The sequence below is a fragment of the Antedon mediterranea genome, chromosome 3, assembly GCF_964355755.1.
Source record: "Antedon mediterranea chromosome 3, ecAntMedi1.1, whole genome shotgun sequence".
Classification (NCBI taxonomy): domain Eukaryota; kingdom Metazoa; phylum Echinodermata; class Crinoidea; order Comatulida; family Antedonidae; genus Antedon; species Antedon mediterranea.
The window spans coordinates 25,951,931-25,974,847 of record NC_092672.1 but is presented as its reverse complement, the minus strand read 5'-3'; the positions used below and the strand labels follow the sequence as shown (position 1 = coordinate 25,974,847).

Genomic DNA, 22,917 nt, shown 5'->3' with positions numbered 1-22,917 from the left:
TTTGTTTATATTTACAAAGTCAATAAGAAAAAAACAATTTAAAGCAAATTGTTAACAAAATATAAATGGATAATATTTAGTTCATACAAAAATATATATAGCATCTTATAAATATTTAAATACATAGATATAATATATAATATATTTCATTATTATTATTTATAAACTGTACATAGCTAATGTATTTCATTCGGACTATATTAATTAATACTGCTTAAAATTACATTTAAATGTATGTATAACCTTTATTGTAAACAAACTTTCCATATGGCCTACTACTGGGCCTACTAAACTCAGTTAAACATTTTCATAACCCGATTTGGTGATACAATGTCTCGTATTTAGTTTCGATATGAAGGAACACAATTATTGAATAATATTTCAGTTGTCCGAATTGTTAGTTCTAGCAAGGCAATCAATCTAACAACATGGCACTGAGCTGGCGTTGCCAAGATAGGAACTTCGTAACAATCCATTGATTTTATGTCTGGTTGCGACAAAATCTATCTATATGTCTGTCTGTCTGTCTGTCTGTCTATCTATCTCTGTATATCAATGAATATCAATTTAAATATTTATACAGAGAAAATTTATATTACAGCGCTATAACGATATAAAGATTGATATTCAGTATTAAAAATTGGGATTCGGTATAATAATAATATAAAATGGTATATTGCATTATAAGATTGTGCTTCTTGATAATTGTTTTGTAATATCTATTACCATATACAAATTAATAAACGTAACACCATCAGTATAAGAGTATAAGGCAGGTTTACACCACACGATATTCTTTATTAATACATGCCTTTAAAAAAGATCTTCTTCCGCTAACCATCGGCGCCTGTCATATTCCTAAAACAAAATTACAAAAACAAAATCGTTAAGCAATTGCCGTCTACAAAGGTATTTGGAAGGAGGAGGTGCACATATAGTAATGAGATTAGAAAATCTAAACTTAGGACCTTGAAGATTATTCTCAATCTCCTCTGAGTGAATCATTGAGAATGTTTCTCTAGCGTTTTAGAATTGTTACATGGTAACACTGATATAGTTGTCATATAATTTATTACACTTTTATTAATTATTATAATAACTATACAATAATCATTATAACAATAATTACAATAATTAAAAACAATAACTACTACAGTAGTAATGACTAAAATGTGTATGTGTTTAAATTTTAAATGTATGTATAATTATGTTTGTATGATATTAGCCCTTGATGGCATTTGCAGAAATAAAGAAATTGAATTGAATTGAATATTTAGAACACTAATGAACAATTAAATAATGCTTTTACCTTTTATGTGGAGGCATGGAGTGTGAAAGTGTCTAATTGTATTATTGCTTATGTATGCTCAGAATAGTTTAGTACTATTCCCAGTGCTACTGCAACAGTATGTTTGCTAGTTTGTTAGGCCCAATCTATATTACATTCGTATGTTATCTAGTAACTCACCAGTTCATTACCAGTAACAACATACGGTCGCATCACCTCGTCGTCGCCTCTTCTGTAATTAGTATAGTCCTATATTTAAGAAAAATATATTTTGGATTATTATATCGATGTTTAATATACAATTTTATTGAACCATCAAACAGCCCTGAATGGATTTAAAGCAGTCTCTGCCTACTTCAAACGTGAAGATATGACCAGATTTTATTTGGGTTAATCAAAGATTCTTAAATCTTTTGTGATGGCGGTAGTTATTTTCCTTCATGCCTGATTAAATATTATACATTAGGTCTCTCTTATAATCATGCATGGAAAAGAGTAATTAGCGTCATCATACTTTGACTGTAAGTCAATAGGCCTAAGCCTACTTACACGTGCTGTATAAGCCAGTCTGTTCTTGTAAAGATGAAGCTGTTCAGAAGTCGATGAAATGGAATCGTTATCGTAAATAGGTGACATTCCCGACCTAAAATAATCGATGTCTTTAATTTGACGGCGTTTTGTGATAATAATGAACAACACCACAAGTGCAAAAACCACAACAAGTCCAATTAAGGTAGCAAGACCAATTATTATGTATACAGCTAAATAGTCTGAAATTAAAACAAAAATATATTGGGGATATGTTATCAAACTCATTTCCAAATTTAAAAAATCAGTCGCTAGCAAAATCCACACACATTTTCCATTAATTAATATAAATGTGTATTGGGCTGATACGCATGCGCACATTAATCTCTGGTTTTTTCTAAGCAACTAGCTGTGGGTTCACGCATCATCTGTGGAATACTGACATGCAATCAGCCTGCTAAATGAACCATGTCAGTTGTTGACATAGCCATGAACACTCACTAAACTAGAAGAATGTAATCAGTTCCACGTTGGTTTCAATTGCTATTTTAATACTAAAATAATAGAGAGATATCTCTAATTGCACACCGTTATTTTTACCCTACTGATTATATGTCTATCAATCTTTCCCTAGTTTCAACGTCATCAACTTACTATCGGTTTCATTTTGACACGTTTCTCCATCGTAACCATTTTCGCATTTGCATACAAGTGATTGGCCGCTGTCATCACAGGCTCCGTTATTTTTGCAAAATCCATCGCAAGTTAGCTGAACTGTGAACAAAATAAGACGCATTGCATTATATTTCAGGACAGCCCGGAAATGGTTGGTTCATTATGAAATGAAATTGTATTCAAAGCAGACACAGGGAAGAGAAAATCACACGTTTATTTATGATTTAGTTGCACATAAAACAGTTAATAATATAATCACAGAAAAAAGGAACAGACAACATGTTTACTGTACTTTGGAATGTCACATTGTACTTATGTTGTACTAAATAAACTTTTTCATCTATTATTGAAATTATATTTTATGTATGTGTATGTTATAATTATAATAATGATAATAACCATGAGTAAATTAGTAAAGATCTAGATATTAACTCGTCAATTTCTGAACTGATCTTGAAACTTACGTTCAACAGATAGATCATCTACATTAACTGCAAAATTTGTACCCGGTAGAACACCATCGTTTGTGTCAATAGCACTAGTTAGTTCTGTTTGTAGAGTTTGAGCAGTAGTAAAAGAGTCTGGAAAGGTTAGCAGCATGTCCGCAATGATACTGCCACTAGAATACCGCTCCACGGTACATGTCGACGGGGGACTGTTGATTTCTCCACTTTGACTTGTGATGCTTGTGATCTGTAAAGTACATAATTAATGTTAATTAGGTTATACATTCTAGTGTATACTATTATAGTATAAACACTCAATATTTATCATAGTAAAGTTTACATACCGATGTACAGATAGTATTTCTATACGTCACACTTAAGGTACTTGTCGTGTCTCTCAGTGAATCAGTGAATACCGCTTCCACACTTCCAAAGTCAGTTATTGTTATCTGAACATTAAATGTATCACCTGAAATACATAAATACAATCATGCAAACGTATTGTTTCTGCCAAATAATGAAACATTAACATTGTTTTTTAAAGATTCCATAACGAAATCATAACAACAAACAAAATATATGAAGCTAAATCGAAACCTGTAAGTTAAGTTGTCTTAAGTCTTGGGTCTTAATTATGTATCTGTCAACAATCTTCAATTTAATACATTAACTAAAAGAAAATATTTCCAAACATTATGAGTGTACCTCCTACTGTTGTAGTGATCGCCTCTGTTTCTGTTCTTGCCGTTGTGACAGTTGTAGCCTGTTTTTCCGTTGATGGAACTGCGGCACTGGTTGTCTGTTTTGTTGTTGATGGACCGGCGGCAGTAGTTGCCTGTTGCGGTGTTGATGGACCGGCGGCGGTGGTTACCTGTTGCGGTGTTGATGGAATAGCGGCGGTGGTTGTCTGTTCTGTTGTTGATGGAACGGCGGCGGTGGTTGTCTGTTCTGTTGTTGATGGACCGGCGGCAGTGGTTATCTGTTTTGTCGTCGATGATGGAACTGCGACAGTTACCGGTTTTTCAGTCGTAGATACTGGAGTAGTGATGGGTGCCTCGTTTTCTGTTGATGTCACTGCGCCAGCTGTTGAACGTTTTTCAGTTGTTACTGCATTAGTAATTGGCGATTCTGCTACTGTCGTCATCCTTGTAGTTGCTTCAATTTCTACGAAAAGAACAATCCACAGTAATTATAGATTATTGAAAAAAAAAACTCTTCAAAAACATTAGTGTTTATTTTAAAATCTCCTCACACATTAATATATTAGGAATGATTTTCAGTTGTTTTGCAATTTATTTTTGTATCTAATTTCAGGTGCTGGCAAGTTCTCTATTTTGGTTCTCTTACTTTAACACCACAAAAAACTGATTTGCTGTTTTATATATGCCTCCATTATCTTACTTACGTACCTACACACATTTCTTCCTCAAGAATGTAACCTTCTATACAGGGACACGTAAAACCACCATTACTATTTAGACACTCTGAATTTCCAGTGCAGTTATGGGTTCCATTTATGCACTCATTAATATCTGTAAATTAGAAATAAATTGATTGAATATGATATAAGTCAAACAAATAATTAATTAATTCAACTAAAAACCAGATGTTTTATTTAAAAAAACGAACGTGGTTTATTTGCTTTTATGTGGAAGATATACCCTTGGTTGTTTATTTAGCATTTTGTAACTTGTTATGCAATAACTTGTTATTTAGTAACTAGCATCTAGATATAGTGTTTTCTATACTATTAAAGAAACATGTGGACGTCGAATTCGTCTTTTATAGGTATTGTGGGTAATGAGTAAGCTTATTTTACAAATTAACAACTAACCTATACAGTTTATGCCATCTCCTGTGTAGCCACTTGGACATGTACAATTATAGCCTCCAATAGTGTTGGTACATATCGAACGTACACCACATGGGCTTCCAGTCTGGCATTCGTTCACGTCCACACAAGTGGTTCCATTTCCGGTCCACCCAGGCAAGCAAGTGCACGTAAAAGTTCCTCCAGCGTTTTCACAATCAGCATTTTCATCGCAGTTATTAAGCAAAGTGGAGCATTCATTTATATCTAATATATAATATGTTTAATTATAGAAATAAATAAGTTGGTCTTCCATTGCCACGCAAGGATCACTTAATTTGCATTCAAATCATGATAAAATCCACACAAAACTTTTTCTACCCCTAGCACATGTTGCTTTAATTGTAAAATCCCAGTTTTCCACTGTTTGGAGGACTGGTTCCTGTCGAAACTAGTTATCTAGCATCATTTTGTCAATCGGTAGTATTACATAATTACTAATCTAATTTGTGTAAAATAGCAGCAGTTTGATATCTGATCTATATTGGCAAAGCAAATATTTTTGCTTGATTTGGCGAATAATACTAATGTAGCCTAAGCATAGTATTAGGCCTATGGCATTGCGTTTTACCTTCACAGAACGTGCCGTTGCCGTTAAAGCCATCGATACACTGACACGTAAATGACCCAAATGTGTTGGTGCAGACTGCATTTGTATCACATGGGTAGTCAATTAAACCACATTCATTGGTGTCTGAAATTAAAGTAAAATACATATTAGCATTAAGTCTTGTTTGCACTGGACTATCTTTAAAACTTTTGAATACGATAACTTTATCAACTTTCTTTGGATACTTTGTCCATTGTTACCACTTCGATATTTTTACGCATTTTTTAATATAGTTTTACAAAGATGTATCCATGATTCACATAAAAGTAACCATTGGACTTGGTAATTTAACCCTTAGTGATTTACAACCAGTGTTCGGATTGGACTTTTCTTCGTCACGTTAGCCGACGACTCTGTTTATTTGACCAGTCCAGTGCGATCGAATTCCAAAGCCTCTGGTTTCGTCCAATCGTATCCATCACGTACATTTTTTCTCCTCTTCATCCATGCAAAATTACTTTTCGATAACACCTGTAAAGTTTATGATCCCACGCCACAATATTTAACGGAGACACAATTATCTGATTAAAATCGATATTGCTTATGCAATAGTACTTACCAGTGCACGTTACTCCATCCCCATTAAACCCAGTGACGCAAGAACATACGTACGATCCGTTTGTATTTAGACACGTAGCGTTGGGGCTACAGTTGTCTAGCATCAGAGTACATTCATTTATATCTGTAAACCAAACACTGTTAATTTAGCAACTGTTAAATACGACACGAATGTACCGGTTATGAAAATCTACATATCGACTGAAACTCATTTATGGTCCGGTGATTTAGGACAACGAGCCAGTAGTTAAAAGATGTTATGTTTAAGTCAAATCGTAAACAAGTGTATATTTTATTATGTTACTAGCATACAATACATACCCATAAAGTTATAATACATATATAATCCTTTTCAACAAACTCACTACGATATTAGCTATCCCAATGTATCGCCACTATTCATCACCAGTACTATATCTCTTATTTCTTATGATGTAGAAAATGGTTTTAGTAAACTTACCATGCTCTATCAAATCTTAACTACTTTTTATTTTTTCTTACCATTACAGGAGCTGTCATCAGCGTCCAATTCAAAGCCTTCGTAACAGCTACAGTTATATGAAAACAACGTGTTGGTGCAATCTTGTTGACAATTTGCAGCGCCCGATAGGCATTCGTTGTCATCTTAAATAAAAACAAATTAATATATTTATGTTTAAAGGAGTAACAATTTCATTTATAATCCAATATTGTGTAGTTATTGTACAGTAATAATGTCCACATATTACATACAAGTATAATATAGAGCTGGTTTGAGCTTAGGTGCTGCTACGTGTCTCCAGCTTAGTTTATATCTTTGAAATTTGTGTAACGACTACAGTCAAGTTTCAACTATGACGCAACACAAATGACATGGAAACGATCCTAACATATGACAGACGTTGAACAAAACCTCAGCTTCAACTACTCCATCTCTATACATGCCTTGCATGTCTTCTTGAGATCAAATACTGTAGCTCTGTCTACACTATCAAACTAATTGACACACATTTTGTCACATACAGTTTGACTGTAGACATAGCTCAAGCCTCATAATTCAGACTTTTTTGGAATGCATGTACTTTGAAGACATTTAATATTCATTTAAGTTACCAAAACACTTAAAACCAGTTCCAATCAAACCATCCGGGCAGTCACCACATGTGCCATTTGCTGAAGGTGCTTCTTCGTCGGTGCAGACGACACCAGGGTAACATGGTTCACCTGAGCAAGCATCAAAGTCTTCACTGCAATTCGTACCAGACCAAGCCGGTAGACAGTCACACTCAGCAACCTGTATATATGATTTAAATGTAATATTGTTTGGCCTACATTACATTAATTTTTCGAAAAGACAACGAATGCTTCAACATTTAAAATAAGTATTTGGTAAGTAGTGGTACTTGATTGTGGTTAATAACCCTCTTCTACCATGAACCCGAACTTCTAAAATGTATAGAGTTTCGACCAGTAATGGTTATTGCACACAAACCTCATTTTTTGCACACAGACAACAAACTAGACTTCTCTAACAAAGTCAGTATTATAATTATTATCTTTCTTGTTATGAATTGTCGGCATTTCCATTTTTTGTTTCGAAAATATTATATACAGGTATAATATTATGTATTTGTGATTTTTGAAGTATTGAAATGATATATGTGCCAAAATATTTGTCTTTTTGCTGATATTAATTCAAAATACGGCCAAAGTAGCAACGAACTTACGGCATATTGATTATTGAGAATGTCCGAACCATCAACAAGCCTTTCAAAATCACAAACACCATCATTAAGACATTCACACAGGATAACTTCGATTGGAAAGGCGGCTACAGAACCTTTGCTGTCAGTAACAATGAAAGTGAGAGTGACGGCATTTGTGTTCTCAGGTATCCATGTAAAAATTCCATCTAAATCAAAAGAACATATCAAACATAATCTCAATGCAAACCCATCACACCTGAGGTAAATTTTCGATAAACGCCTTGACGGTACCATGCGGTCATTGCGTGTCTCACTAACATTCCACGTCAACTAAGCGCGTTACTTGAGGTTAATGAAGAACTTTTGGTACCTAGCGTAGGCCTATTATGATTATAAAGAACAGTTTAAATTAGACTTTTATTTAGAATTATATTTTCATTACCTTGATCGACACCAGCTCCTGGAACTGTATCCTGTAATCCATATTGGATATCATCTCCGTTTGGATCAAATGCATTGATTCGAATGATATGTGATGTACCTACTGTAGCATGAAGCTGGTTTGAGTTAACTACAGCGCTGGATGGGTTAATTGCTACAACTTCTGTTATGTTTGGTGGAAAGTTTGCTGTGAATTAATGTCGAAATAAAGACTTATTTCCTGAGATTTTCAGGTATAACTTTTCACTTATGATTACCAATCTGAACTTAACTACAGAACTGAATGGGGTAATTGCTATAAATTCGGCTATGTTTGGTAGAAAGTTTGCTGTGGCCTCAATTAATATTGAAATATATATATGGTGTCGATCTTCGGAGATCCCGCCTCGTGAATAAAAATATTGAAAGATGAGGGCGTATCAATTTGATCTCTGGTGCGCGTGCGTACAACTGAGGACTAGTGCTGTTCCGCCGTACCACTCCGAGAATGTTAAAGAGTCGCTATCCAATCGAGTTTGAACAATACCATAAAAGCCCCAGTGGTCTAATGGTTAGGACATCTGCATATCAAGCAGGCGGTCCGAGTTCGAGTCTCGGTTGGAGCGACTTTTTCTCATTCTCACAGATTTCCTCATCTTTATCGTTTCAAATTAATTAATTAAATTTCAGTATATCACCGGGCGGTTTAGAATTAATGTTCTTTGCCTGATATGGTTATATATATATATATATATATATAAATATATATCACTTCTGATTACGGGGTAAAGAATCATCACATTGTTAGTGTATCAACCCTGCTACTATCTGTATACTAAATCATCAATACAGGTCTACCAATACATTGGTAACGAGTTGTTACACGGCAAAGCAATGAAGATGTTCACTCTTCTATTGATAAAGGTTGTTTAATTTTAATTTACCTAATTCTCCAGCATCCTCGTTGTTTTTGTCGCTGGTTTCTAATGTATTAAGTCCAAACGAAAGGTCACGTGTTACTAGCGAATCAAATAGACACTCCCTATTATCACCACACGCTGCCAACGCTTCTGTATATATTGTCGTGTTTTGGTATTTTTCTATCAGCTCATCAAGAAAGAGTGGCTTGAATGTTCGGTTATTGATCGTTTCCCATGATTCATCAGCAGTGTATTCAAACAACGTTGATTCGTTTGTTGTTCTCCCTGAAAATACAACAGGACAAAGATAAGAATTATACTTAGGCCTATAACCGTTCTATTTATATCATGCGGCAGTTTTTTTGAAAAATAGAATTGTTTAAATAATTTGGTATACACTTTTGTGTACTGGTAATTTAAAGATGTATTTTCACCTAAAGGCATATAAAATGTAGCTTAATAAAATAAGACTGAATAATAGTTAATTTCTCATCTTTAATATAGTAATCAATTATTACTTAGAAAACAAGTTAAAAAAAAGTTTTCACTTATAAAATGACAGAATAGGTTCAATTAAAAACCAATTTGTTGGCAGCCAATTTGACTATTCCTTTGATTTAAATTGCAATTTTTTAAGGTAAGTATATTTTGTAATATTTTAACATTAAAATTGCATATTAAACAAAACAAATTGTCAGGAGGACAGGACAAAACATCTTTAAGCGTTTCGAAAAAAGACGCAACACAGTGACGTAGACGCAACGTACACAAATTAAAAACATTGTCATGTTATTGATACAATTTCTAGAAATTAATTATAATTTCAATACGAGAACTCTATTATTTTGCTACTTACATGTGAGACCAAACTCATAAGCAGAAATTTCTGCCAACGAACTGTTGTTAGGTATTTCCAGTATAGATCCATTTGGAAACGTAAGGTCATCACTTATATCATCGTTCCAAACACCTTAAAGAAAAAATATTTATACCTGTTTTTTTGCTTAAACTGTTATAGAAATAATATCTGCAATTGACGTAACTATGAATGTTTTCTGGCTATATTATTTTTCTTCGAACGTATTAGGCATAAACACAAATGTGCATGACTTTATGGATGAACAGTTATGTATGAAAATGGTGGTATGATTTCAGGTTGTGAACCTGAAGCCCTGGTTTCGAATTCCATCGGCATTGTTTAGTTCAAAATAAATATTTAGATAGTCATGTTCAGTTATATTCGGAAAATATCTTGTAACTGTTTAACAGTAATAACATAATTAATCTCTTGAATTATTAGTGTTTACCACAGACGTTCGGGCAAAAAAAACATCAAATAGGTTTACTTCATGTAAAGTAAGAAAACAAACAATAAAAATATATCAAAAACAGTGTGTAAATTCTACCTACCATATAATCCTTTGGTTTTCCCCTTATATTCCTCAGGTACTGAGAGCACTACATCCAAGACAGATGATGTTAGACCAACAGATATAGAAAGTCCAGAACTCCAGGTCACCTGAACACGGTATCCAGTAGAATTAGTGTTTGGGAGGCTTATGATTATTTCCGGATCGTTTGGTGGCATATATGCACCTATTATTAAAAATAACCTTTTTTTAAATTAATTTAATATTTCTAGTATGTAACAGTGTGTCTACATTAAAACCAAAGAAATTATAACACAAGAATCTCCTGTTCTTCAATTTGCATTCAAAACACAGTATCGGAAGTACAGGGTTAAAAGGTCAAACTGGGCAACGCCATTTCACAGCATGGAGCAGCGCCCCCTCCAAACTAGGAAGTCAATTACTCTACCCCCCCCCCCCCCCCCCCGCCTAGAGTATTAGCAGAACCCCTCTATGATTTTGACTTTCTAATTTGATGCGGGCGCCCTACTCCTCAGTCAATTACTCTATTCCCCCTAGAACATTAGCAGATCCCCTCTATGATTTTGACTTTCTAATTTGATGCGGGCGCCCTACTCCATGGCTCACAATGGCTCCACCCATAGCTTTATTCTATCCCACAATGCCTTTCGAAATTGTTACGCGCTTCGGACGAACAGGAGATTCTTGTGTTATATGTTCTTTGATTAAACACCCAAATAAAAAAGACTGCAACGCGTAACTTTAAAGCGTTTGTTTGACAAAGAACAAAGTTGCTTCATGTATTCATTTCCTTTATTTCAGATAGTACTGTACATCCATATACAAACACAATAAGAACAAACTTCACCAGGAAATAAACAATAGCATCTTCCACAAAAACAACCTAAAATATCCTAAAATATCAATTTTCAACAATGCTGATCCAGGTTGGATTGTGGATTAAGTCTTAAGGTAAACTTATAGGCAACAATGAAAATAATTCAAACAGTACTTTACCAGAATTCAGTATGGTTTTATTCAAATAAAAACTTCCGTTAATCAGTATGTCAAAATCTGTTGCATTATCGTTCAGTGTCATTTGAACCTTTAATATAATAAAAAAATATAATAAGAAGTTTAAAAGAGAGAATAGTGTAGGAGGACATAATGACATAAGACTATAGGAAGACACAACTTATTTGTATGTTTTATACTCAATAAAAGATGATGCAAGAACAGATTAAAACTAAGCATTGATAATTATGAAACATTTTTGCAAAGTTCCCATTTACAGACGATTTTTGACAAAAACATATATTCAATATCAAATATCCAAAATTGAGAACCCACCACCAACATATATACTAACTGACTAACGAGAAACATATAATGAATACCACGTTTAAACTTAGTAGGAATCAGAAAATAAATAAACTTCGGGACAAGAAGCAACAGATTCAAGTGCTGAATGATTTGGAATTTTTGGGAAAATGTAACCAAATAGAAAGATAATAGTAGAATCAATATTGGCCCTACCCTATATCATTTTATGTATGATCAACCTATATTGATCGTTGACAACAGAACGTTTTGATCAAAACCAGTTTTAATGAAAGCTGAATAAGTTAAAACACTTGTGAGTTACCTTTGAAGTGCCATTTTCCTGAGCTGCAAAAGCGGTAAATGCTGTTGCCTGTACAGATTCATCATCGCTTTTTGGAATCTCCATTCTGCCTTGCAACACAAAGAAATCGTCATCGATCGTCGCTAAAATAAACTCACCAAGTCCATTGAAAGTATACTCAAACTCATCCAACGTACGCATGTGGGGATCTCCAAACATCCATCCTAAAATTTTACACTTTGTGGTTAGTTCATTTTAATTATTTGATTCTTTTTCAAAGTAGACGCAGACAACAGCCTAACAGTGCATGCACATTATAAGAGGTTTGTTTATTTTGTTGTAACAATGTGGGCCGTTTTATTTCATGTTTATACAAATATGTTTCAATTATATATCTATCTATCTATTCCTATACTAATGAACTATAAATACTGTATTCATGAAGGTATAATAATTCGGTCATTTGCCCCGATCGAGACTGCCAGGTAGCCTTCTTTTCGTCCAATATTCTAAAGACATACATTAACATTGTTGCCGTGTTTTATAACGGTTAATGTTATCTAATAATATAGTACTGTATACATACCGAAAAATGGCGGCCGATAGTTAGTACATGTGGCTTTTGGCCTGACTTCTGTATAAAGATCACAATAATATGGATCATTTGATTTCTCACAGCAGGTATATCGCGGAATCAAATCTGAATCTGAAATACAATTTAAAGGTTGTTACATCAATTGACTAATTACCAGCAAATTTGAACATTTGTGTTAAAATTACAAAAATGTTTTCTTTTATATAAAATATACACTAACAACTTACAAAACCAATTATAATAGGCCGTAGAGTCAAAGAAAAAACCCTCGATATATTGGTATTTTTGTACAAAGCTACTAGCAAATACATCAGTTCCGTAGCCTTCAATAAGCGACCCATCATTGCGATAACAACATCGGACAGTACTACCAAACCAGGCAAATCTTGGTTGAAAGCAAAATGGTGTACCTAATATAACAAACAAAAATTAAACTTGTAAATTTTCCCTACCAAACACGAATATCTTACACGGACGCCGCCTCATACCGCATCGAAACTATTATTATTATTATTATACTGTAATGTCCATCGTACGTAAACATTCATGTTGGATGGTTTTCTGAAATCAATGTAATATTTAGATAACTCTAAACTAGGTACACATACCAACGGCATTCTCAATATCATTGATAAGATCGTCTGAAAACGTCTGACCTCCTACATTGTTTGCAGCTTCCAATCTTCCAGGCAATCCACGTTGTGAAAAGCCATATCTAAAGTCAAAAAACGCCTGAAATATACTACAGGGACACGTTTGTATACGGTTCAAATCTTCATATTCACTCTTTCGCCAATCTGTGCAGTACTGTCGGTAGTTAATAGTGAGGTCATTGTTATCCTCTAGCCTGTAGAACCATTGACCTTCTAGGCCTGTGTTACCGATTATATCAGGGTAATACCTAGAATCTTCAGTGGGAAAGAAATTTGAATTTAGCTGGACGTTGTTCATTTCTCCGCTTTTGCCAACACCATAACCGATTACCAGATTCTTTTCAGAAAGAATTCTTGGATTCCATTGCATTCCACCAATTTCGTAGTTGAAAATGACAAAACTGTAAATGCCATCTGTCATAAGTGCAGCTTGAAATGTTGCCGTCTGAAATGAAGATTAGGCCTACGGTAAATGGCGTAAAAGCTGAATTTTCTCCAACGGCCCTTTATGTTGGTAAATTGTTTGAGTTATACTACGTCTATGCACCATTATTTTCTGATTATTCTATTTTCATCTTCTGATTGAACGAGACCAAGAGTTATAATGAGCTTTGTAGGCATAAAACTTACATTTGAATCCGTTATAATCGTTGTTACTGTAGCCATATAGACTTATTCGCTTTAAAAGAAAGCGTATGATACTTCTGGTATTAATTTATGGTAGTAAATTAAAGGAACCTCATTATAAATATGTGACCATATTCACCAATCATAAAAGCTTGTGACGCATTTAATGAATTTGACAATCACGATGTGAAGAATCGTATCATCCAAAGATATTTCGCCTCAATATGCAGTTAATGATTAAGGTATCTAAAATATTATGAAATTGTTTGAAGCGGTAAGGTAGTATGAATAGTGAATAACAGCCACAAGTTCCAATCGTCTCATCACCTTACATTGTCTATATTGCTTTCTACGGGAAATTGCGGCACGTGATCCCAAGTGACCAATAACAACCATTTAGCTTCAAAATCTGTCAAGAGACTGTCGTCGTTTATAAATGATCTGGTGCGATTTGATGCTGATCTTAGCATATCTGAATTTTCAGTATCATAAACCTGTAAAGGAAATATAAGTATAGGATTAACTAGTTTGTTGTTGCCATTCATTTCACATGTTTCTGGTTTTAGATTAAGTTTATCAAGAAAGCAATTCAATGTAATTTTAAAATTTAATTCAAATCTAAACTGTCTCTAAAATGTGAAGGAATGTTGCCGAATACATACCTGATAGTAGACATTACCCACTTGGTCATCTGACAAATCTGAATCCGCCCAGAATGGACAAATTATTTTATTTTCATAACCCTCATTAAAGCCGCCATCAGGAGCATTAGCAAATCCATATTGCTCCTCATTGTCTCTTGTCAAAACGATCACACCATTCTCAGTTAACTATATTTGATACAATTACATAGATAATAATAGTAGTACTTAAGTTAGCTTAAGTTAACAAACTAACACACTGAACAATGTGGCTTCACATTTAATACTATGGACTAACACAGAATACTGAGTTAACACACTGTAATGATCTCACACTTAAAATTGAGGACTCATAAGCCTTACGGGATAGTGTTGGTTTACACTTAAAATACTGAGTTAACACACTGTAATGTGGCCTCACGCTGGATACTGAGATCTAACACTGAATAATGAGTTAATATACTTATAGTGTGGTATCATACTGGATACTGTGGTTTCAAATATTGAGGCAACACACAGAAACGTGTGATCTCACACTTAGTATTGAGGACTCATAAGCCTTACTGAATAGTACTGTCTTAACATGGCGATTGAAATCTACAGTAATTAAAATCAAATAATGTACTTGCTTACATAAAGGTTATAGAAGAATTCTCCGAAGTATGGAAACCCGTTAGGTATCTGTATTATTGGCGAGATAATTTCTGTTAGAATATTAGTTGCCACAGATCTGAGGTTGATATCCCCATTTTCAGGTCCCCATTGAAAGAAGAAATCAGCTGAAAATAACGAGATTTAAAGAAATTATTTTGTGTAATATACAGTTACGAAAAACCCTACTATTCTCATAATCAAAATCTAGGAGGCGTAAAACCTCAAATGAAATACAAATGCAACAAATGGAGGATCACACAATATAATGTAAACCATCTTTTTTAATCTTGATCTATATTTAATGCTGTTCGAAACTTCCAATGACCTTCTTTTATTGTAGTTGTGTATTTAAGGGTAAAATTAATACAGTACCAATTTTTAAATCAAAAGCAATATGCTCGGTACAAATACAGCATTTTTTATTAATTACGTTATGTCGTCCAGTGTTCTCGCGTACGACAAGTACAAAGTAACGACAATCCGTTAAAATACATTCAAATTGTATTTACAACAAATGGCCTGTTACAACAGCAAAACATAATTATTCGGGTCTACCAGTATTTGCAATGCACGATGTTTACACACGTATTTACCGTTATGTATTACGTCATTATATATTTCAATCATGCATAGCGCCATCGCAATTATATGACAGTATGTGCGTCAAATCTGCATCACCGGATGTTTTAAGAGTATAGTAGGTTGAATTGTGAGTCACATAATTGTCCGTGTCATACAGGACTGACATATCACTGACCTTGTAAATAATTCCAGACAAATTTATTATTGAATTGAAAATAACTACTGCGCACATTATGTTATAAATGATGTTTCCAAATGTTTAATTAGTGTAGTCTTACTTGAAAATTATAGAATGACATTTTATACCAACCTTTGCATGTGTAGCCGTCACCATAAAAACCGTCCACACACGTGCAAGTATAACCTCCGTCAATGTTCGTGCAATTGGATCCGACATCAGCACATGGATTTATTAAGCATTCATTTATATCTTTAAACACAACAAAACATCATATTTATTTAGTGTGCCAGTTTAGATATGTATTTTTAGCGATAAAACGATAAAGTAGAAGTCAGAACGAAATTGCCAAGCTTTCGGATAATATAAATCTTCCATCCGGGCTATAGTTTAATTATAATGATTTCAGTTACCATTGCAATCAAATGCATCCAATGTGTATCCACTGGGACATAAGCAGTTGTATGCACCTTCGGTGTTTTCACAATTTGCAATGGAATCACATTCATCTGTACCACGTGTGCATTCATCAATATCTGAAAAATGTATTTCTTCATCAACATTTATTTCATGTCTTTAGATATGATTCTACTGACAATGAATATAACAATATTAAACGTGTGTAACACAGCTAGACTCGTTTCTATTTGATGACTTACGAGAGTCAGTTAGTATCTATCTAGTGACGCTAGTTACAGGTGCATGTACTGCTTCTATGGGTGTGGGTATAGAACTCTTTTCCTTACATTGTACTGTAATTACGCCTTTATTGTTTAGGCCCAAATGACTGTCTTACCTTCACAGCCTCTTGGGATGCCTTCAGTAAACCCGCCATTAAAGCAGGTTACTTCTGAAGGCGTTCTTGGAATTAGATCAAAACCACTATTTTCACAAGAAAACCCAACAACGGTATTATGCAGGAAACTTCCATTTTCAATTACACCTTCAATCATGTTTCTTTCACAATTGGCTAAAAAATTATGAACCAATTAAAATTGATTTATGAATAAAAAATACTCTATTAAACATATATAAATTTCATTAATAAACTCTGTTTAAAAACAATATTATTGTGCAGGAGGCCTAATAATATTATTCTAGATTATGTATTTATAATAATAACATTGTAATTATGCCTGATTGATAAAGAAGACAATAGAAAATGTCCACCTACCGTAACATACAGGTAATATAACTGTTCCATTTGCGCATGTGCTAGAAGATGAACCAACCAATGAATATCCTTGTTTACATTCAAATCCTATGGTCTCTCCAGATTCATAATTACACTTTCCGCCAACATTAATAATTATTAACTCATCAGGAATATCTAATGAGCTAACTGTACATAATTCTGAAACAAAATCAGTAGATGTATTAATATAAGACATTATTTTACTAAATAGTAGCAGAACATGCTTTGAGATAAGTAGGTTAAGGTTATGACACATGACAAAATTAGCTTGACCAATGGTTAAAGTCAGTATAGAAGATAGTATGCCTATGGTTTGATGTCAGTGCATGCTAGGTTTTTATTTTCATGGGCTTCAAATACTAATTGCATCGACCGAGTCTATTTAATTTTCCAAAATTCATGAATTTTTACCAACGAATGAACACGAATTTTTAAATTCGTTATAGTATTGCACTCATGTACGTGGTCAATTGGGGTTCATCGTTGTGGACCGGAGGCACTATTTGATACATACCATCACATAATTTAGGATCTTCATCAGCATTGTCTGGGCAGTCAAGAGCAAAATTGTCACAAACCATACATTCACCAATACAATAATTGCTTGGACATCTGAATTCGTCAGATAAACATTCTGTTTGAAAGAGGAAAAAAGTGTTGATTTAATAATTTGCGGTAAACCACGTGTATATAGTTCTGAAAAAAAAACCTGTTGAATTTCTCGACGTTTTGATCAATATACTTTATTAAAACATAATTTTATCCACTTCATTATATTGTACACATTATACACATTTCACACAAAGACAGTTGATGCAAAAAATCTACACTAAATGTGATACGTGAAAATGACCTTTGGTTTATCATTATGCCCACTATGTAATTAACAAGATTGCAATAAAACTTCACTTCTACATTTGAATTTTCTAAGTTTACAGGCGTGCAAATAATGAAAAAATGTTGAATCTGAAATTACATGTTCTTTGACTAACTCTCTTTTGCATCAATTAACCATTACGCAATGAATGTCATTTCATGGCGTAAATAACGCTAATAGGGAGGTTTCGCAACCTTACGAATACGATAACGAAAACGGATACGTCACAAATTTGTGAAACTTTTGAGCTGATCCCCATTTCATATTCGTAAAGCGTATTCGTGTTGACGAATATCACCAGTCATATTCGTAACTACAAAACGAGTATAGTTGCACATTTTGCATTTGAATCAGGAATGATTCATGATTATAATATAATTATACTTTTATTGAAAGTAATTTACTAAAGTAATTTACTAAAATGCCAGGTCAATTTTCATAAATAGCAGTTTTTAAAGTCCTCACTCGCTTTAATGTGACGCTAGGCCTAGGCAGCCAAGCACCAAGCAACACGTACCTGCGCTTCGCTCAAATTTACCGCAGTCAAGTTTTGGACGGCGCCCTAAATTTTTTGCCATGCGAAACATATTTTTACTGGCTTACGAAAAACGAATACGTTTGCGTGACGTATCCGTTTTCGTTATCGTATTCGTAAGGTTGCGAAAACTCCCTATTATTTGAGAAACGACGAAATCAATAGTTGAAATATTTTGTATTATTCTTTTATCTCAAGTTGTAAACAGTTTCTGTTTCTTATATTATAAAGTATAAAGTTGACTATTCTTCGATTCAAGCGATTTTACCGATATTGAAGTTCATAGTTGATAACTCTATACTGTAATATTTTGTTTGAATGTTAATCATTTTTAATCGTTTAAACAGTATTTTAACCATTGCCTATTAACAGTATTTTAACATTGGCCTATAGCGTTAGTGCAACTTGATGTAGGCTTATTTTTTTTTGTAGTTTTAATTTCTTTTATTGTCTAAATTATGTCAAGAAAAATGAATTTCCATTTTAAGTGAACCAATACAATTTCTTGAATACGCATCATAAATCTTTGTAGGCCTAATGACTTTCTATAACAACAACTTGAATTATTGAAAAACGTGTACGTGTAGAGTGGGTGTATGTTAGAGGTAAATGTAGGTAGTTTTTATTATTGGTTAAATCAAACCTGCATTTCCAGCTGTTGTAATTTCCAATTCAACATTAACTGTTGTTAGGCCGTCTTCTGTTGTTATTTCAGCAGCAGCAGTTGTCAAAACTCCTGATGTTGTCATTTCAGCAGCAGTTGCCATATTTCTTGTCATTTCAGCAACTGTTGAAGTAATGTCAGCAACTGTTGTTACCACATCTGTTGTCATTTCAGAAGCTGTTGTTACCACACCAGCTGTTGTCATCTCAGCAGCTGTTGTTACCATACCTGCTGTTGTCATCTCAGCAGCGGTTGTTACCACACTGGCTGTTGTCATCTCAACAGCTGTTGTTACCATACCTGATGTTGTCATTTCAGCAGCTGTTGTTACTGCTCCTGATGTTGCCATTTCAGCAGCTGTTGTTACCAGACCTGATGTTGTCATTTCAGCAGCTGTTGTTACCAGACCTGATGTTGTCATTTCAGCAGCTGTTGTTACCATACCTGATGTTGTCATCTCAGCAGCTGTTGTTACCATACTTGATGTTGTCATCTCAGCAGCCGTTGTTACCGCACCTGCTGAGGTCATCACATCAGCTGTAGTTACCATATCTGATGTTGTCATTTCAGCAGCTGTTGTTACCACTTTAGCTGTTGTTATTTGAGCAGCTGTTGTTAACCCACTTGTTGTTACAATTCCTGTTATCAAAATCAAAATATCAATGTGTGGAAAGCTGAATTAGTCTGTACAGTACAATCATTCTAATTTTACCAATTATAATATCAATCGATGGTTTTAGATCTTTTAGCCACAAATGTATAAAGATTGATTAAGGGCTAGTGTTGCCTGAATTAATATTTAAACATGTCTAAACAAAACAATATTGTTTGCCTATTATTGCCGTTAGATTGTTTGCAGTTTACATATTGTAACTTAATTCCATAATTGAAATACCCACTTCATTCGATAGGCGCGAATAGAATTTGAATCAATTAAAAAGCTAAACAGTTGCAACATATATAATACATACCGGTTGTTGTAATTTCTTCAGCTGTTGTTACAACATTACCTCCTGCTGTTGTTATAACTCGTGTTGTCATGTCGTTCGCTGTTGTTCTTTCATTTGGTGGTGTCATCTCTTCTACTGTTGTAATCTCTTTTGCTGTTGTCATTACCCCAGCTGTTGTTACTCCTGCTGTTGTCATCTTTTTTGCTGTAGTTAAAACTTGTGATGTAATTTCTTCTTCCGTTGTTACTTCTATTGATGTTGTCACTACTCCAGCTGATGTGAATGCTACAGGTGTTGTTACTACTCTTGCTGTTGTAACTTCTGCAGGTGTTGTTAGTACTCCTGCTGTTGTAAATTCTGCAGGTGTTGTTACTCCAGCTGTTGTCATCTCTTCTGCTGTGGTTACAATCTGTGATGTAATTCCTTCTTCCGTTGTTACTTCTATTGGTGTTGTCACTACTCCACCCGTTGTAAATTCTGCAGGTGTTGTCACTACTCCTATTGTTGACATCTCTTCTGCTGTTGTTAAAACTTGTGATGTTGTAATTTCTTCTTCCGTTGTTACTTCTATTGGTGTTGTTACTACTTCTGTTGTTGTTATCTCTTCTGCTGTGATTACAACCTGTGATGTAATTTCTTCTTCCATTGTTACTTCTATTGGTGTTGTAACTACTCCTGCTGTTGTAAATTCGGCAGGTGTTGTTACTCCATCTGTTGTCATCTCTTTTGCAGTGGTTACAATCTGTGATGTAATTCCTTCTTCCGTTGTTAATTCTATTGGTGTTGTCACTACTCCACCTGTTGTAAAATCTGAAGGTGTTGTCACTATTCCTGCTGTTGTAAATTCTATTGGCGTTGTTACTCCTGCTGTTGTCACATCCTGTGATGTTGTAATTTCTTCTTCCGTTGTTACTTCTATTGATGTTGTAAGTACTTCACTTGTTGTAAATTCTACAGGTGTTGTAACTACTCCAGCTGTTGTAAATGCTGCTGGTGTTGTTACATCTGCAGTTGTTACCACCTGAGATGTCGTAATTTCTTCTGCCGTTGTTACTTCTATTGCTGTTGTCACTACTCCAGCTGTTGTAAATGCTACTGGTGTTGTTACTCCAGCTGTTGTAAATGCTACTGGTGTTGTTACTCCTGCTGTTGTCATCTCTTCTGCTGTTGTCACATCCTGTGATGTTGTAATTTCTTCTTCCGTTGTTACTTCTATTGATGTTGTCACTACTCCAGCTGTTGTAAATTCTGAAGGTGTTGTTACTCCGGCTGTTGTTATCTCTTCTTCCGTTGTTACTTCTATTGCTGTTGTAATTAATCCACCTGTTGTAAATACTTGAGGTGTTGTTACTACTCCACCTGTTGTAAATTCTTCAGGTGTTGTAACTACTCCAGCTGTTGTAAATTCTTCAGGTGTTGTTACTACTCCAGCTGTTGTAACTTCCGCAGGTATTGTAACTACTCCAGCTGTTGTAAATTCTTGAGGTGTTGTTACTACTCCTGCTGTTGTAAATTCTTGAGGTGTTTTTACTAATCCTGCTGTTGTAAATTCTTGAGGTGTTGTTACTACTCCACCTGTTGTAAATTCTTCAGGTGTTGTTACTACTCCATCTGTTGTAAATTGGGCAGGTGTTGTTAAACCAGCTGTTGTTATCTCTTCTGCAGTTGTTACAACCTGTGATGTTGTAATTTTTTCTTCCGTTGTTACTTCTATTGATGTTGTAAGTACTCCACCTGTTGTAAATTCTGCAGGTATTGTAACTACTCCAGCTGTTGTAAATGCTGCTGGTGTTGTTACATCTGCAGTTGTTACCACCTGAGATGTTGTAATTTCTTCTGCCGTTGTTACTTCTATTGCTGTTGTCACTACTCCAGTTGTTGTAAATGCTACTGGTGTTGTTACTCCAGCTGTTGTAAATGCTACTGGTGTTGTTACTCCTGCTGTTGTCATCTCTTCTGCTGTTGTCACATCCTGTGATGTTGTAATTTCTTCTTCCGTTGTTACTTCTATTGATGTTGTCACTACTCCAGCTGTTGTAAATTCTGAAGGTGTTGTTACTCCTGCTGTTGTTATCTCTTCTTCCGTTGTTACTTCTATTGCTGTTGTAAGTAATCCACCTGTTGTAAATACTTGAGGTGTTGTTACTACTCCACCTGTTGTAAATTCTTCAGGTGTTGTTACTACTCCAGCTGTTGTAACTTCTGCAAGTGTTGTAACTACTCCAGCTGTTGTAAATTCTTGAGGTGTTGTTACTACTCCTGCTGTTGTAAATTCTTGAGGTGTTGTTACTAATCCTGCTGTTGTAAATTCTTGAGGTGTTGTTGCTACTCCACCTGTTGTAAATTCTTCAGGTGTTGTTACTACTCCATCTGTTGTAAATTGGACAGGTGTTGTTAAACCAGCTGTTGTTATCTCTTCTGCAGTTGTTACAACCTGTGATGTTGTAATTTCTTCTTCCGTTGTTACTTCTATTGATGTTGTAAGTACTCCACCTGTTGTAAATTCTGCAGGTGTTGTAACTACTCCAGCTGTTGTAAATGCTGCTGGTGTTGTTACATCTGCAGTTGTTACCACCTGAGATGTTGTAATTTTTTCTGCCGTTGTTACTTCTATTGCTGTTGTCACTACTCCAGCTGTTGTAAATGCTACTGGTGTTGTTACTCCAGCTGTTGTAAATGCTACTGGTGTTGTTACTCCTCCTGTTGTCATCTCTTCTGCTGTTGTCACATCCTGTGATGTTGTAATTTCTTCTTCCGTTGTTACTTCTATTG

At 34.6% G+C, this 22,917-nt stretch overlaps 2 protein-coding genes and 1 long non-coding RNA gene across 3 annotated transcripts; all 3 read right to left on the bottom strand.

The window, feature by feature from the left end:
* Positions 1–105: 105 nt before the first annotated feature.
* Positions 106–8,877, bottom strand: LOC140044214 (uncharacterized). Its single transcript, XM_072088692.1, has 16 exons — positions 8,853–8,877; positions 8,103–8,288; positions 7,682–7,866; positions 7,068–7,248; positions 6,477–6,599; positions 5,977–6,099; positions 5,379–5,501; positions 4,772–5,014; positions 4,347–4,469; positions 3,643–4,101; positions 3,282–3,406; positions 2,956–3,184; positions 2,471–2,590; positions 1,838–2,058; positions 1,469–1,537; positions 106–858 (listed from the first exon to the last, which is right to left on the bottom strand). Exons 1-16 carry the CDS (start codon positions 8,875–8,877, stop codon positions 814–816), a joined length of 2,580 nt encoding a protein of 859 aa, XP_071944793.1. The 3' UTR covers positions 106–813.
* A 1,525-nt stretch (positions 8,878–10,402) lies between these two features.
* On the bottom strand, positions 10,403–14,650 carry LOC140044213 (mucin-like protein). The gene is made up of 8 exons (XM_072088691.1): positions 14,612–14,650; positions 14,202–14,363; positions 13,198–13,687; positions 12,817–12,999; positions 12,581–12,700; positions 12,016–12,218; positions 11,388–11,475; positions 10,403–10,596 (listed from the first exon to the last, which is right to left on the bottom strand). The coding sequence occupies exons 1-8, from the start codon at positions 14,648–14,650 to the stop codon at positions 10,403–10,405; spliced, it is 1,479 nt and encodes a 492-aa protein (XP_071944792.1).
* A 5-nt stretch (positions 14,651–14,655) lies between these two features.
* LOC140043761 (uncharacterized) lies at positions 14,656–16,127 on the bottom strand. Its single transcript, XR_011844395.1, has 3 exons — positions 16,057–16,127; positions 15,144–15,289; positions 14,656–14,699 (listed from the first exon to the last, which is right to left on the bottom strand). It is a non-coding gene; the product is annotated as an uncharacterized lncRNA (long non-coding RNA).
* Positions 16,128–22,917: the final 6,790 nt, after the last annotated feature.